Genomic DNA, 16,486 nt, shown 5'->3' on the forward strand with positions numbered 1-16,486 from the left:
CATGACTGAACAACTAACACACATTTTTCACCTTGGAAGTGAGTTATACAGAGGGTCTAAATGAAGACAATAGGGGTGGTACAGGTACTGATAAAAGCGAGTCAGCAAATATTTGTTAAACACCTACTATGTGCCAGACACTCTTCTAGATGCTATAGGCACAGAGGATAAAACAAAAAAATCCTCAACCATCCAGTAAGGTTTACATTCAAGTAGGAAAGACATTTCAGATAGAATAAAGATAAGTGAGTTGACTGTGCATTAGAAAGAAGAAAGGCACTTATGCTTCAATAGCCTCTCACCTTCCTCCTCACACATTTTTAAATGGATTACTGAAAGTGAAAACCTCTCAGTCATGTCCTACTCTTTGCAACCCCATGGACTATACAGGAGGGATTCCTGTGGGATTCTCCAGGCCAGAATACTGGAGTGGGTAGCTCTTCCCTTCTCCAGGGGAGCTTCCCAATCCAAGATCAAACCCAGGTCTCCCATATTGCAGGCAGATTCTTTACCAGAAGAGCCACCAGGGAAGCCCAAGAATACTGGAGTGGGTAGCCTATCCCTTCTCCAGAGGATCTTCCCGACCCAGGAATTGAACCAGGGTCTCCCACATTACAGGTGGATTCTTTAGCAACTGAGCTGTCAGCGAAGCCCAAAATGAATTATTAAGGTATCAATATAACAGAAGGGATGGTAACTCCATACATATATTTTTGGCTGTGCTGGGTCTTCATTGCATTATGCATTGTGAAGCACAGGCTTAGGTGCCCTGTAGCATGTAGGATTTTAGTTTCCCACCCAGGGATTCGACCTGAGTCCCCTGTATTGGAAGGTGAATTTTTAACTACTAGATCACCAGGGATCTCCCCATATGTTTTGTTTTTGAAAACTGGTACTACAATATTTAAACTATATAAAAGTTTACCTGTAGGTCAGTTTACCTGTATTTCAATTACTTTGAAATACATAAAAGGTAAGATAAGTGGATTATGGATGTACAGATAAGTGATAAAGCAAGTGTTATAAAATGTTCAATATAAAATCTCAGGTGGGTACATAGGTATTCTCAGCAAAATACTTTCAATTTTTCTGCATGTTTAAAATATTCATAATAAAATATTGAAAATAAAGACTCATGTTTAGTTAAAAAATAATCTATAAATAGTGCCATTATCTTCATTACCATAGTTTGGCCTCAGGGCAAACAAGAGGGAGGGAGCACAGCCCCATTCATCATCAGAAAATTGGATTAAAGGTTTACTGAGTATGGCCCTACCCATCAGAACAAGATCCAGTTTCCCCCTCAGTCAGTCTCTCCCATCAGAAAGCTTCCATAAGCCTCTTATCTTTTTCCATCAGAGGGCAGACAAAATGAAAAACACAAAAAACTAACCAACATGATCCCACGGACCACAGCCTTGTCGAACTGAATGAAACTGAATGAAATGAGTCAAGCCATGTAGGACCACCGAAGATGGACAGGTCATGGTGGAGAGTTCTGACAACATATGGTCCACTGGAGAAGGGAATGACAAACCACTTCAGTATTCTTGCCTTGAGAACCCCATGAACAGTGTGAAAAGGCAAAAAGATAGGACACTGAAAGATGAACTCCCTAGGTTGCTGGGTGCCCAAAATGCTACTGGAGATCAGTGGAGAAATAACTCCAGAAGGAATAAAGAGATGGAGCCAAAGCAAAAACAACACCCAGTTGTTGATGTGACTGGTGATGGAAGTAAAGTCCGATGCTGTGAAAAGCAATATTGTGTAGGAACCTGGAATGGTAAGCCTATGAATCAAGACAAATTGGAAGTGGTCAAACAGGAGATGGCAAGAGTAAACATCAACATTTTAGGAATCAGCAAACTAAAATGGACTGGAATGGATGAATGTAACTCAGATGGCCATTATATCTACTGCTGTGGGCAAGAATCCTTAGAAGAAATGGAGTAGCCATCATAGTCAACAAAAGAGTCTGAAATGCAGTATTTGGATGCAATCTCAAAAATGACAGAATGAGCTTTGTTCATTTCCAAGGCAAATCTTTCAATATCACAGTAATCCAAGTTTATGCCCTGAGCAATAATGCCGAAGAAGCTGAAGTTGAATGTTTCTATGAAGACCTACAAGACCTTTTAGAACTAACACCCAAAAAGATGTCCTTTTCATTATAGGGGGCTGGAATGAAAAAGTAGAAAGTCAGGAAACACCTTCAATAACAGGAATTTGGCCTTGGAGTACAGAATGAAGCAGGGCAAAGGCTAATAGAGTTTTGCCAAGAGAACACACTGGTCATAGCAAACACCCTCTTCCAACAACACAAGAGAAGACTCTTCACAGGGACATCACCAGATGATCAATACCGAAATCAGACTGATTATATTCTTTACAGCCAAAGATGGAGAAACTCTATACAGTCAGCAAAAACAAGACCGGGAGATGATTGTGGCTCAGATCATGAACTCCTTATTGCCAAATTCAGACTTAAATTGAAGAAAGCAGGGAAAACCACTAGACCATTCAGATACGACCTAAATCCAATCCCTTATGATTATACAGTGGAAGTGACAAATAGATTCAAGGGATTAGATCTTATAGAGTGCCTGAAGAACTATGGACAGAGGTTCATGATATTGTACAGGAGGCAGTGATCAAGACCATCCCCAAGAAATAGAAATGCAAAAAGGCAAAATGGTTGTCTGAGGAGGTCTTACAAACAGCTGAAAAAAGAAAAGACGTGAAACGCAAAGGAGAAAAAGAAAGTTACACCCATTCGAATGCAGAGTTCCAGAGAATAGCAGGAAGTGATAAGAAAGCCTTCCTCAGTGATTAATGCAAAGAAATAGAGGAAAACAATAGAATGGGAAAGACTAGAGATCTCTTCAAGAAAATTAGAGATACCAAGGGAACATTTCATGCAAAGATGGGCTCAGTAAAGGACAGAAATGGTATGGACCTAACAGAAGCAGACGATATTAAGAAGAGGTGGCAAGAGTACACAGAAAAACTATACAAACAAGATCTTCATGACCCAGATAACCACGATGGTGTGATAACTCACCTAGAGCCAGATATCCTGGAATGCGAAGTCAAGTGGGCCTTAGGAAGTATCACTAGGAACAAAGCTAGTGAAGGTGATGGAATTCTAGTTGAGCTATTTCAAATCTTAAATGATGATGCTGTGAAAATGCTACTCAATATGCCAGCAAATTTGGAAAACTCAGCAGTGGCCACAGTACTGGTAAAGGTCAGTTGTCATTCCAATCCCAAAGAAGTGCAATGCCAAAGAATGTTCAAACTACTGCTCAAATTGCACTCATCTCACACGCTAGCAAAGTAATTCTCAATATTCACCAAGCCAGGCTTCAACAGTACGTGAACCGTGAACTTGCATATGTTCAAGCTGGTTTTAGAAAAGGCAGAGGAGCCAGAGATCAAATAGCCAACATCTGTTGGGTCATTGAAAAAGCAAGAGAGTTCCAGAAAAACATCTACTTCTGCTTTATTGACTATGCCAAAACTACACCAAAGCCTTTGACTATGTGGATCACAGTAAACTGTGGAAAATTCTTAATGAGATAGGAATACCAGACCACCTGACCTGCCTCCTGAGAAATGTGCATGCAGGTCTAGAAGCAACAGTCAGAACTGGACATGGAACAACAAACTGGTTCCAATTCGGGAAAGGAGTACTTCAAGGCTGTATATTGTCACCCTGCTTATTTCAGTTATATGCAGAGTATATCATGCGAAATGCTGGGCTGGATGAAGCACAAGCTGGAATCAAGGTTGCTGGAAGAAATAACAATAACCTCAGATATGCAGATGACCCCACCCTTATGGCAGAAAATGAAGAGGAACTGAAGAGCCTCTTGATGAAAGTGAAAGAGGAGAGTGAAAAAGTTGGCTTAAAACTCAACATTCAGAAAACTAAGATCATGGCATCCAGTCCCATCACTTCCTGGCAAAGAGATGGGGAAACAATGGGAACAGTGAGAGACTTTATTTTCTTGGGCTCCAAAATCACTGCAGATGGTGACTGTAGCCATGAAATTAAAGGACACTTGCTCCTTGAAAGAAAAGTTATGACCAACTTTGACAGCATATTAAAAAGGTGGTGTTAATATTACTTTGCCAACAAAGGTCTGTCTAGTCACAGCTATGGTTTTTCCAGTAGTCATGTATGGATGTGAGAGTTGGACTATAAAGAAAGCTGAGCACCAAAGAATTGATGCTTTGGAACCGTGGTGTTGGAGAAGACTCTTGACAGTCCCTTGGACTTCAAGGAGATCCAACCATCCATCCTAAAGAAATCAGTCCTGAATATTTATTGGAAGGATTGATGCTGAAGCTGAAACTCCAATACTTTGGCCACCTGTTGCAAAGAACTGACTCATTTGAAAAGACCCTGATGATGGAAGGCAGGAGGAGAAGGGGATGACAGGGGATAGATGTTGGATGGCATCACTGACTTGATGGACATAAGTTTGAGTGAGCTCCAAGAGTTGGTGATGGACAGGGAAGCCTGAAGTGCTGCGGTCCATGGGTTTGCAAAGAGTTGGACACAACTGAGTGACTGAACTCACTGAACTGAACTGATATATGGTGCATCTATAAAATCCCAGTGAATATTTGGGATTCAATATTGGGTTAAATGAATTGTGTCAAAACTACCACACTTGATGACATAGTAGGGGAAAATATTATTCTTAAAGAGAATTTTTTTAGTAATTTTAAAAAATTAATTAATTTATTTTTGGCTGTGCTGGGTCTTTGTTGCTGCATGGGCTTTTCTCTAGTTGTGGCAAGCAGGGGCTACTCTCTAGTTGTGGTGTGTGGGCTGCTCATTGCAATGACTTTTGTTATTGAGGAGCATAGGCTCTAGAGCTTGTGGGCTTCAGTAGTTGCGGCACATGGGCTCAGTAGTTTTGGCTCCTGGGTCCTAGAACACAAGCTCAATAGTTACTGTTCATGGGCTTAACTGCCCTGCAGCATGTGGGATCTTCCTGGATCAGGGATTGAATCTGTGTCTCCTGCGTTGACAGGTGGATTCTTTACCACTGAGCCACCAAGAAAGCCCTGGGAAAAATTTTTATTCCTAGAAATTTTATTCTGATTTGGAATCTGGAGACCTGGGTCCTAACCTTGATCTTTGATTCTAAATAACAACATGATTTTGTGAAATGATGATGCTTCGCGTGTCTGTGGAAATGGCGGGGTTGACAGTGATACAGTAATCAGGCACTATATCTGGCAATTTACATATTTCTTGTCTCAGTATTACTCTGTGGGAAAGGTTTTACTGTCTTTATTTTATAGATGAGGAAATGGGCTCAGAATGGTGAACTAACTTGCCTAAAATCTCACAGCAAAAAACAGAAGGGGGTGAGATTTGAAACTAGGTCTATATGAATCCAAATCTGTTCCCTCTCTGGATGCCAGTGTTCTTATGGGGCCAAACGCCAGATGGCATTTAAGGTCCCTTGTAATTCTGTCCTATGATTCTGCAGAAAAAGTGCATTTGAGACTTACATTATTCAGTTTATATCTTTAAGGTAGTTTTACATAGAAAGCGATCATAGGGAAGGAAACCTGAAATTAGGTGAAGTTTCACTAAGGTTCTCCAGGATTGAGACTGTAGAGACATTTCTTTCATGTATTAATAACAGCACCTTGATTTTCCCTGAGGAACCACCACTTTATGTTTCAGTCCATATGACTTGACTTGGGTAGCTCTGACTCCTGACTCCATCTCCACTTCTGGCAGAGGTGGGGTTTTATTGTCTCCTTCTTATCTTTGTAATTGGTTCAGGGATGGTCGTGTGACTTTATCAACACCATTCAAAGCAAATTTTGAGACTTTTTGCTGAGGACACTCTGAGAGTGATGTTCTTTTTCCTTCTGGACTTGAACATGAGACAATTTAAGTCTGAGGTTACTGGGGGCCTAACTGAGAATGAGTTTTTCATGTAGAGAGAAGCAGAATCCAGACATGAAGAGAGATGGATTCCTGATGACATTATCTAAATAAAATCTGTATCCCACTATGCCTGAGGCCAACATATTTCTGGACTTTTTCAAGTTAGGTGAGTAAATTCCCTTTTATTGACTAAGACAGTTTAAATTGAATTTCTGTCATTGGGAGGGTGCTTCCCTCATAGCTCAGTTTGTAAAGAATCTGCCTGCAATGCAGAAGACCCCGGTTTGATTCCTGGGTTGGGAAGCTCCCCTGGAAAAGGGATAGGCTACCCACTCCAGTATTCTGGCCTGGAGAATTCCATGGACTGTATAGTCCATGGGGTTGCAAAGAGTCAGACACAAGTGAGCGACTTTCACGCTCACATTCTAACATTGGGAACCACTGCTTTGACTAATTCAAACCACAATGCCCAGAAAGGTTCTATTTCATCCCTAAATTAAAAAAAAAGAAACCAGGGAAGATGGTGATAGGAAAAATATTGGATTTTAAATATCAACTCCTGGAAATGAAAATTGAAGGTACAATGGATTATTAAGTGTCTTCATTTCTACCTCAAGCTCTAATGAGGCATTTCCAATTACAATCAGTTCAGTTCTAATCTACCATAGTTCTTTCTGATTTCTGACCTCAGCAAACAATAAACAGGTACATTTCCACATAGGTACATGGAACCAACCTGGATAATTTTCCCAATAAACCAAGGTACTGGCTGAAGTTTCATCTTTTTGATGTTCGCATTTAGTACTTCCATAAAAACTTCATAGTCTGGCTGTGGAAGAATAACTCCAGGAAACAAATCTGATATAATTCCCTGTTAACAGAAATTCAAGATGTGAAAAGGATGAATTATCAGATATATAACCTCAACATTGTTTTAAAATGGAATCTACAAATAGCAGGAATCCTTGGAAAATTGCAAACCTCAGTTTTCCTGTACCAAAATCATGTACCTTATCCACAATTACAAATTCCGACAATATTTGTTAAACATGATGTTTCTTCCCAATAATTTAAAAAGTCAGCAAATAGCTAATGTCTGTGCTATTTCAGTCATTACACTAGGAGTGAACAAAATAGCCATGATTTCTGTCTTTAAGAGCTTACAGTCTAGTAAGGAAGATAGGTGTTAAAATAGTTACAAAACTAATTATATTTGATATAAACAACTAACTACTCACCCTCAACAGCAAATATTATCCTATCAGTGAAACTATTTTTATTAAAAATCAAGAATTAGGGATATTGCTATTACCATTATTACTTAATATTTGGGGGAGGGTATCTGGCAATAGGGATGCTGGCCAGAGAATGGAAAGGCTGTAAGGAGTGCAAGAAAATTTTTTTCATCTTGGGAAGTAGAATCTCAGTGTTTAGTCAAGGTCCCAAACCATTGCATACCTGAAACAGAGGGACATCTTGAGCTAAGAACTTGGCCAGGTTGACATCAAGCAAGGCCCGGAGCAGCAGGACACTCTCATTCTCCTCTGGGTACTTGAGTTTCAGGTTGCCAGCAGCAGTGAGCACAGACTTGACAGCACGCATGCCATAGTCATAGTGATGCTGGGAGGAGAGTTGCTCTGAACACAGGCGGTAGGTTGCAACAATCTTCTGAGCAAGACTGGGAGGGCAAAGACATGTCTGCAGACCCTCCAGTAAGGACCATGTCCCGCTCAGCAGACATTCCCAATGTGTTGTGCCCTGTCCCTTCAGAAGCCAGGCTTGCCCATGAACATGATGGAAAAATCTTATCATTTGAAGATTTCTTCATAGAGTTACCATAATGAGCTAAGGAAGCAGTATAACTCTCTTTCAAAGGTAGGATGAAAAATAGCAAGCACATATATAACTAATATGTACTGTATAAGAAATTGTATGTGTTTATACTTTTTTGTGTATATATGAGTGTATGTGTATGCCACACATATACACATTTGGGAAGATTACAATGAATGATTAACAATGTTAGTGCCTGTAGAGTGGGACTACTAAGGGACACAATGGGGACACTCAATTTTGCACTTCTGTAACATGACAATTTTTTTCAATATCCATCTTTTAAGAAAACCAACTCAAAAATTAATATACTCAGCACATAATACATGTGTGCTCATGTGCACTACCATATCTTATTCTTCCTGAGCGCATGTGTGTGTATGTTGTGTGTGTTAGCCGTTCAGGTGTGCCTGACTCTTTGTGACGCCATGGACTGTAGCCCACCAGGCTCCTCTGTCCATGAGATTTTCCAGGCAAGGATACTGGAGCGGGTTGCCATTTCCTTCTCCAGGGGATCTTCCCAACCCAGGAATCGAACCCGGGTCTCCTGCGCTGCAGGCAGATTCTTTACCGACTGAGCTACAAGGCATAGGGGACCACATTTCCCAGCCTTCCCCACAGGGGTGGCCACATCACTGACTCCTAGCCAGTGGCATATGAATGAAGTGGAAGTATGCCACTTTGAGGGCTGGTCCATAAAAACCTCCTCCATAAGCTTCTCCATGCTCATGTGTTATAGCTGTGAGATATGTTACTTGGGTTCCTTGGGGAAGAACTCCCCCGATCACAGACACCCATTTTGGATTTCCAGGGAGTGAAAAATAAAACTTTTACTATGCTAAGCCACTGGAATTTGGAGATCAGGTTTACCCTAACTAATGTACTGATGTGTGTTTTCCTTGTAGGACTCCTGTCTAACAAGACTGATTTACTTTTAAAGCAAAGACTGTGTTGCTCACTAGCACCTAGGACTGGGCAGGGCATGAGGTAGGTGGCTCAATGAAGGTTTGCCAATTGAATAAATGAATTGAACAGGCAAATCAATGTAAGCCAAGTCTCCTATAGAAGACAATAAATTAAACCTCTTATGACCGAGGCAGCCTCTTAGCCTAGGAAGGATGACACACTCCATTGAGAACATCTATAGCCCCGTGCATTAACAGCAATGACCTCCAGACCACAAAGACACTTTGGGCCTTGTGGAAATATCTGTGGTAACAAAAAAATCAATTGATTATGGCCAAGCAATGTGAAAAGACAAATGTAAAATTTGAAATAGATCAATAAAAGCCATTTTACAGTGAATATTCACAATTCTGGTTATATGTGAAAAAGACACTGATGCCTGTGTATGCCTGCATCTCAGAAAACTGGGTAATACTTGAATGAGAGATAATCAACTTGATTGGAGTAAATAAATATTATATTGATAACGAAGTTAATTCTAAATTATATTAATTTTTCCCCTTCAATCTTGGTCAATAACAACTCAATCTTGAAATAATTTCATGTCTTTCAGTCATTTAGGAATGTGTGTGTGTGTGTTAACAGTGAGGGATAGAGGAGAAATGAGTGAGTCTTCTTTAGAAGTAGTCCAGGTATATATAAGGGGAGTGGAGGGCTCTTTCTTGGGAATCTTGGCTATTTCCTAGTCAGAGAAGGGGTCAAGACCAAGACCAGGGCTATGTGCATTCAGAAAAACTTGTGAGTAAAAGCATATACCTCAAGTTTCTCTTTTCTGTTTTCCAATGGACAATTTACGTTGAATACACCCTACAAAAAGTCATTCCATCACTCTGGAAAGCCAATATAACGTACCTTCTGGAGTCTAGAAATCCCATAGAGTAGAGGGAGATTTCTCCAATGAGGGCATAATCTGGCACCATCATGGCCACTGTCCGAAATAAGGCCTGGAAAAGAAATGCCATTCAGAACCTAAATGTGTAAGGTGAAAACTGGGGAAGGCACATCTAAAGAGGCAAAGAGAAATAACATGATCATTCAGACCACCCAGTGATAATTAAGGAAAGGAGGGCTGGAGGACAAATCAGTGCAGAGAGACTGTCTTTACCAGATGGATCCACAGCTCCACGAACCTCCCCACTAGCCTTGTTCAAATACATTGTGTCCCTCAGTGGTTGTGTGGAAGGCCTTAGGTGCTGGTATCCTAGCAACACTTCATCCTCCTATGCCAAATGGAGTTTCAATAGTTTCATTCAACTCTTGGAGCTTGCTGGTATTCAATGTAGACAGCAGAAGTCATTCAGGGATGCAGGGTAATTACATATCAGAAGAATCCTGAAGTTAGACAGATCTTGATTTAAAAAATCAAGTCCTTGTTCTGCTACATACCAACTGTAGCTAAGTTAGGTAACCCCTGTAGACCTCAGGTCTTTCACCTCAAAATGGTCTAACAACTACGCCCTCTGCATAGTTATCATGAGACAAATAATATTATATAAGTCAAGTGCTTAAAAAGGTGTGTAGCACATAGTAAGGGCTCAGAAAACATCAGGTATTGTTATTAATGGGGCTTTCCAGGTGACGCTACTGTTAAAGAACCCACCTGCCAATGCAGGGGACATAAGAGACATGGGTTCAATCCCTGGGGTGGGGGGGCTGGAGATTCCCTGGAGGAGGCCATGGTAACCCACTCCAGTATTCTTGCCTGGAGAATCCCATGGACAGAGGAGCCTGGTGGGCTATAGACCACAGGGTTGCAAAGAGTCAGACATGACTGAAGCTTAGAGGAGAAGAGACTTGCCTAAGTCATGCAGTTAGAGGTAGAGCCAAGACTAGAATCCAGACTTCCTGACACCAACCCTGAGTGCTTTCTACTAGGCCAAACTGTCTCATGAATGTTGTTTATGCAGATCTAGCATGGTTGTTAGCTGGGAGGGATGTAGGAGGGACTTAAAACAATTGTGCATTATAAAATGAGAAATGTGGTTTGAAATTCTACTTTGGTGTCCACTGGTCTATGTTGACCTAGAGAGAAGGGATCACTCTTACGCATTTCCTTGACTTCTTTTCTATTCCCAGGGAGGAGGAGGGGTGGTATGTTTGAATTAGATTCCAGGAACTAACCAGAATGCATTTCCAGCAGATGGAGCATCATGTGCTAATGTGAATTTGGGTTTTTGTCCAGGTCTCTCTTGCATCTTTCACTTGAAGGAAAAAAGCAATAATTTGAAAGAAAATCCATAAAGAAGTGGGTCTTGAAGTCTCCCTTTCTTCATGTAGTTGGGGTGCTAGATACTCCAAAGGTGGAGACCCAGGCACTTTGCAATTTGGTTTTTTTTCATTTATGAGAGCAGCATGCTAAGGTCATTTAGTGCCTGTCCCCTTGTAGATGGCCTGGCTGGCATTCTCTCTTCCCTACTTCAGAGGCACTTGCCTTTTCTCACAGCAGCAGGGACAATGCTTATTGCCATGGTTGTAGCTCAGGCCAGTTCAGCAGTAGGTCTCGAGGACATATTCTCTCTCGTGTTATCTCTCTGGCTGGTTGGAACATCCTGCTTTGGTGTGGACACCACTTGGGCCTAACTAGCTGAGCTCCATGTGCTCTAGTCTTGGTTTGCCAGCATACTCTGTATTGAACTCTGATGCTCTCCTATGCTGAGCTGTTTTATTTGGTCTACAATGATTTTATTTTGCCTACGATGATTTCAGTTTTTGCATTAAGCCAGGATCTAAAAATAAGATCTTATGTAACAATCCAAATTTCTGTTTTTTCCTGAAAAATGAGAAGGTCCCACAATTCCTGCTTGGTCAGAGTAGGCTGGGGATAAGTAGGGCCTGCTGCCTCTAGGTGGGATATCTGTCAGAGTCTCTATCAGGCCTATTTGGCTTTTCTCATTTATATGAACTGTCTGACCCTTGTAGACAACAGAAATAGTGACACTTATTCCAGTGTTCATTGTTTCCTCTTTGCCATTGGTTATTATGGTATATATTTTCTCCCACCTCATGAAAGCTAGAGTTGGGGAAATTATTTGAGTTCTGAAGCCAAATAACATCCTCACTTCTCATAGTTGAAAAATGTCACATGGTCTACTATTTGGCTTTTCTGTGAGATGCCTGGATACTTCCAAAGGTTTCTATATGATAAAGTACACCCAGTATTTCCCACTCTGATGTTTACCTTGAGGTTATCTGGCAGCTCAGCCCTGCCAGCATACCCAGGGTTCATGGTGATGAAGACGGCACAAGTTGGGTTTAGAGAGAGCTCAGTGCCTTCAAAGATGAATGTCTTTAGCTTCCGGATAATGGCTTGTTGAATGCTGAGAATCTGTTGAGCTACCACAGACAGTACTTCTACCTGGAGTGAGAATGGCTGGTTGATTTAAGCTCCTGCTTCTGATGACCACCCACCCCACTCTGCCACAGTATCCTTCACCTAGTGAAGAAAGAACCCCACCACCTGAGAATAAGACCTTCACATTCAAAGTTATGAGCATGATTTAGAGTTTTGGGAAAAGAACAGAAAACTGGTGTGTATATGCATGCATATGTGTGTGTGTATGCGTGTGTGTTTGTGTGTATGTAAGTAGTTTCCATAGTATTTTATCTTTGTTCCTGTACCTAGCATAATACTTCACCCATAGTATGCATGTATGGTGTTTATTGGTTCAAATTGCATGTTTACATTCCCTAATCTCAACAGCTACCCAAATAGAATTAACCACTCATTCATTTGTGATGACTCCTTTGTACCACTGGTATAGACTTCGCTCATATTCTACTTGTATCATTTAATTTTCATCTCCCTTGGCTGAACTATAACAGTCTAGAGGGCAAAACTGTTTCTTGCTCATCTCTGTATTATGAACACATACACAATATCTGACATAGGGTAGTTGCTCAATAAATTTTTGAATGAGCAAGTGAGTGAATGAATTTGGTGAGAATGCTTATGTATACCCTAGGCATTTTGTCTGCTTAGGGCTGTTTTTGTTTGGTTCATGGAGTACTTACTTTGTGCAAGGGGCCATAGAGGAGACATAAGCCCTGTCACTGAGGAACTGAAAGCCCAGGAAAAAAGCCCCTGCATGTCCAAACCCTTTATTCAGCAGCTTAGTAGCAGGGTTACCTCAATCCTGTTGAACTCATCAAAGCAGGCCCATGCTCCAGCCTGGGCTAGTCCTTTGAAAAATTTCCCCATGGCTTTGTAATCCAGACCATCAGAGCAGTTGAAGACCACACACTAGGGAGAGAGAGGATGTTGGCTCCATTTAGGATGGGATTCTTCCCATCTGAATCACCCTGCACCTTGAAACAGAGGTGGGACTCCCCTCTTCTCATTCTACTGGAGGAGCTGGGGCCCCACTCTGCCTGGTACTCTAAGCCATCTTGAGCTTCATGCCAACTTCCCTGGATACAGCTCCACAGAGGGACGGGAAAGGAGTGTGAGGATGGACAGCATTTCCCTACCTGCTTGGCCAAAGCTTTGGCCAGATCTTTGGTGGTTTCTGTCTTGCCTGTCCCAGCTGGACCCTCTGGGGCTCCTCCAAGGTTCAGCTTCAAAGCCCCCATCAGCGTCCTAAGGGGAAGAAAATAAGAACTCAATGCCATGTCCTAAGGTACAAGAAATAAACTGGCTTTTGGTTTATTTTGTTTTGACTCAAATAATTAAACATGATTTCCCCTGATTATATGGGCAATACATCATCATCATAAAAAATTCTATTTTACTCAGTGTTGTAACCTTGGTGCCTGGTATACGGGTGGCACCTATAAGCATTTGTTTGAATGAATGATTAAATGGACAAATGAATATATACATACTAAATGACAACCTAGACAGCATATTAAAAGGAGAGACATTACTTTGTCAACAAAGGTCCATCTAGTCAAAGCTATGGTTTTTCCAGTAGTCATGTGTGGATGTGAGAGTTGGACTATAAAGAAAGCTGAGTGCCGAAGAATTGATCCTTTGAACGTGGTTCTGGAGAAGACTCTTGAGAGTCCCTTGAACAGCAAGGAGATCCAACCAGTCCATCCTAAAGGAAATCCGTTCTGAATTTTTTTTGGAAGGACTGATGCTGAAGCTGAAACTACAATATTTTGGCCACCTGATGTGAAGAACTGACTCACTAGAAAAGACCCTGATGCTGGGAAAGATTGAAGGCAGAGGAGAAGGGAGGGACAGAGGATGACATGGTTGGATGGCATCACTGACTGGATGAACATGAGTTTAAGTAAGCTCTGGGAGTTGGTGATGGACAGGGAAGCCTGTATTGCTGCAGTCCATGGGGTTGCAGAGAGTTAGACATGACTGAGCGACTGAACTGAACTGATACTAAATGAATCAAATGAAAGCGAAAAACCCTCTGCATTCCAAAGATCACCGATGCTAATGGAATAATGAAAAATAAATATATTTCTCCCACTAGATTATGAATTCTTGTGTTCTGAACCCACTGTTCAGTTCCATTTGGGAGGCACAAGATAAATATTAGAAATGAATGATATGTCAACTGTGGTTCCACAGCCCTATGTATGAGCCTCTATAATTTCAGTTAACGCACTTTCTTATAATCACTCTCTTATAATATAACGCACTCTCTTATAAGAGAGAGTGTGTCTCTCTCCCCTTCCCCATTAGGTTGAGGATTCCTAGAGGTCACACATCATGCACAGTAAAGTTCAAGAAATGGTTGTTGAATAGTGAGTAGAATAGATAAATGATTGAAGAAGTCATAGAACATAGAAAACAAGTGATTGAGGACTTTGAAAGAAAAAAAAATACTCAAGTACTACCTTTATAATTCAAAAGTTGCACTCTAACAATATATACAATCAAAGAAAAATCTAAACATCACAGAACTGACAAATTCACAAAGTCCAAGTTTCTAAAGTTATGAATTCCAAGGAAAGTGGCAAAGCAATTTGCTGAGCACAGAAGGGCCCAATCTCTTCATCAGACTGGGTGGCAGAGCTCAGAGACTCCTTGCCTGGGTCCTTTACCTGGCCCCTTTTCTATCTCTTGGCCATGGGATCTCCTGGCACCTTTTTGATTTCTGCCAATGGAGAGCTTTCTTTCTTAAGCACTGTGCCATTTTCAAGGATAGGCATCAACGTTCTAATTGTTGGTTTGAACACAATACTTTGCTTTAGGACTCCTACTGGGTTCTCATGTATTCCTAAGGCCTAAAATGCCCATCTGAGAGACCACAGTGACTAAGGTAAAAATTCTAAAATCTGAGGCTCTAGAATACAGAAGGTAAAGGTAGCAAATTCAAGCTGCTCCAAACTTCTTTCTCAGATTTTCCTTTTGGAATTCCCTATTCACCCTTCAGATCTGGGGAGGCCCAGAGTTTACCTGTAGCAGCGGTCAGTGAGGGGTGTGATCACCAGCCGGGGGGAGTTTCCCAGGTACTCATAGCCGTATAAGGCTTCTGTAGTAATCATCTGCACCTGTACATCCTTGGAGTCCCAGTAATAGCGCAGTTGGGAGATCCACTGGAAATCATTCAGATCACAGACGTTATCCTCAGATAACTTGGCTACCACATCACGAGCTGTGTGGACACAGACATGGAAACACACTTGCAGAGTCATTGGCATCCTCCCATCTTCACGGATTCCTCAGAAGGGTCTGAGGATGTCATCAAGACCACTCTATCTCAACAATTTTAGGTTCAACTACCCTCTCTGCCCATCTCTAAACTTCAAGCAACATCTTTATTTATATACTATATAAATTTATAGTATTGGGTTGGCCAAAAAGTTCCTTCAGTTTTAAATTAAAAAAAAAAAGACACATTTTTTAAAATTTTCACCAAGAACTTTATTGAACAACATATTCATCATTTTGTTCCACTACCTTCTGTAAATCTTCAGGCAACTTCATAATTCCATCTTCCCTCAAATTTTTGTCTTTTTGAGAAAAAAGTTGTTCCAGGTGGCTTTTAGTCTTCCAAGGAATTGAAATTTTTTCCATTAAGAGAATTTTGTAAAGACTGAAATAAATGGACATTTGAGGGTGCAATGTCTGGTGAATATGGCAGACAAATCAGATCTCCCAGTTTGATGACCAGTTTTTGACCAGCTTTGCTTGGTCATTGAAGAAACATGTGGGCTTGCATCATCCTGATGAAAGGTTATATGTTTTTTTCTGCTGACTGATTCTCGATGCTCTTAGTCAAGGGCTGCTTTCAGCTGGTCTAATTGGGAGTATTTGTTGGAATAAATTGTTTAGTTTTTAGGAAGAAACTCATAATAGAGGACTCCTTTCCAATCCCACCATATACACAACATCACACTCTTTGGGCGAAAACTGGCCTTTGGTGTGATTGGCGATAGTTCATTTCACTTGCCCGATGATCTCTTCCATACCACATTATTGTACAGTACCACTTTTCATTGCCTGTCACAATTTGTTTTTAAAATGAAACATTTTCAATACATTTAAGAGAATCGCTGGGGAATATGGTCAAGGAGGTTTTTTTGCTTAACTTATGTGGAACCCAAATATCAAAGGGATTATCACAACCAAGCTGGGACAAATGATTTTCAATGCTTGATTTGAATATTTGCATATGTCAGCTATCTCCTGCGTGGTATAATGTTGATTGTACTCAATTAATGTCTTGATTTCATCACTCTCAACCTCAGCAGGTCTACCCAACCATGGAGCATCATCAAGCAAGAAATCTCTAGCATTAAATTTCACAAACGACTATGACACATTCAATCAGTCACAGCACCTTCTCCATACACTGCAGAGAC

General features: G+C 41.0%; 1 protein-coding gene across 1 annotated transcript in view; it reads right to left on the reverse strand.

Moving 5' to 3' along the window:
* The window catches only part of DNAH3 (dynein axonemal heavy chain 3), a 233,517-nt gene that overhangs the window by 121,158 nt on the left and 95,873 nt on the right, over positions 1-16,486 (reverse strand). Inside the window, exons 28-34 of the mRNA XM_043456022.1 lie at positions 15,078-15,276; positions 13,187-13,295; positions 12,846-12,959; positions 11,898-12,074; positions 9,572-9,663; positions 7,379-7,598; positions 6,657-6,791 (exon numbers count right to left, since the gene is read on the reverse strand). Of these exons, the coding sequence (XP_043311957.1) occupies positions 6,657-6,791; positions 7,379-7,598; positions 9,572-9,663; positions 11,898-12,074; positions 12,846-12,959; positions 13,187-13,295; positions 15,078-15,276 (1,046 nt within the window). The remainder of the gene's footprint in view (positions 1-6,656; positions 6,792-7,378; positions 7,599-9,571; positions 9,664-11,897; positions 12,075-12,845; positions 12,960-13,186; positions 13,296-15,077; positions 15,277-16,486) is intronic.

This window comes from Cervus canadensis, chromosome 32, assembly GCF_019320065.1.
Source record: "Cervus canadensis isolate Bull #8, Minnesota chromosome 32, ASM1932006v1, whole genome shotgun sequence".
In the NCBI taxonomy this organism is placed as follows: domain Eukaryota; kingdom Metazoa; phylum Chordata; class Mammalia; order Artiodactyla; family Cervidae; genus Cervus; species Cervus canadensis.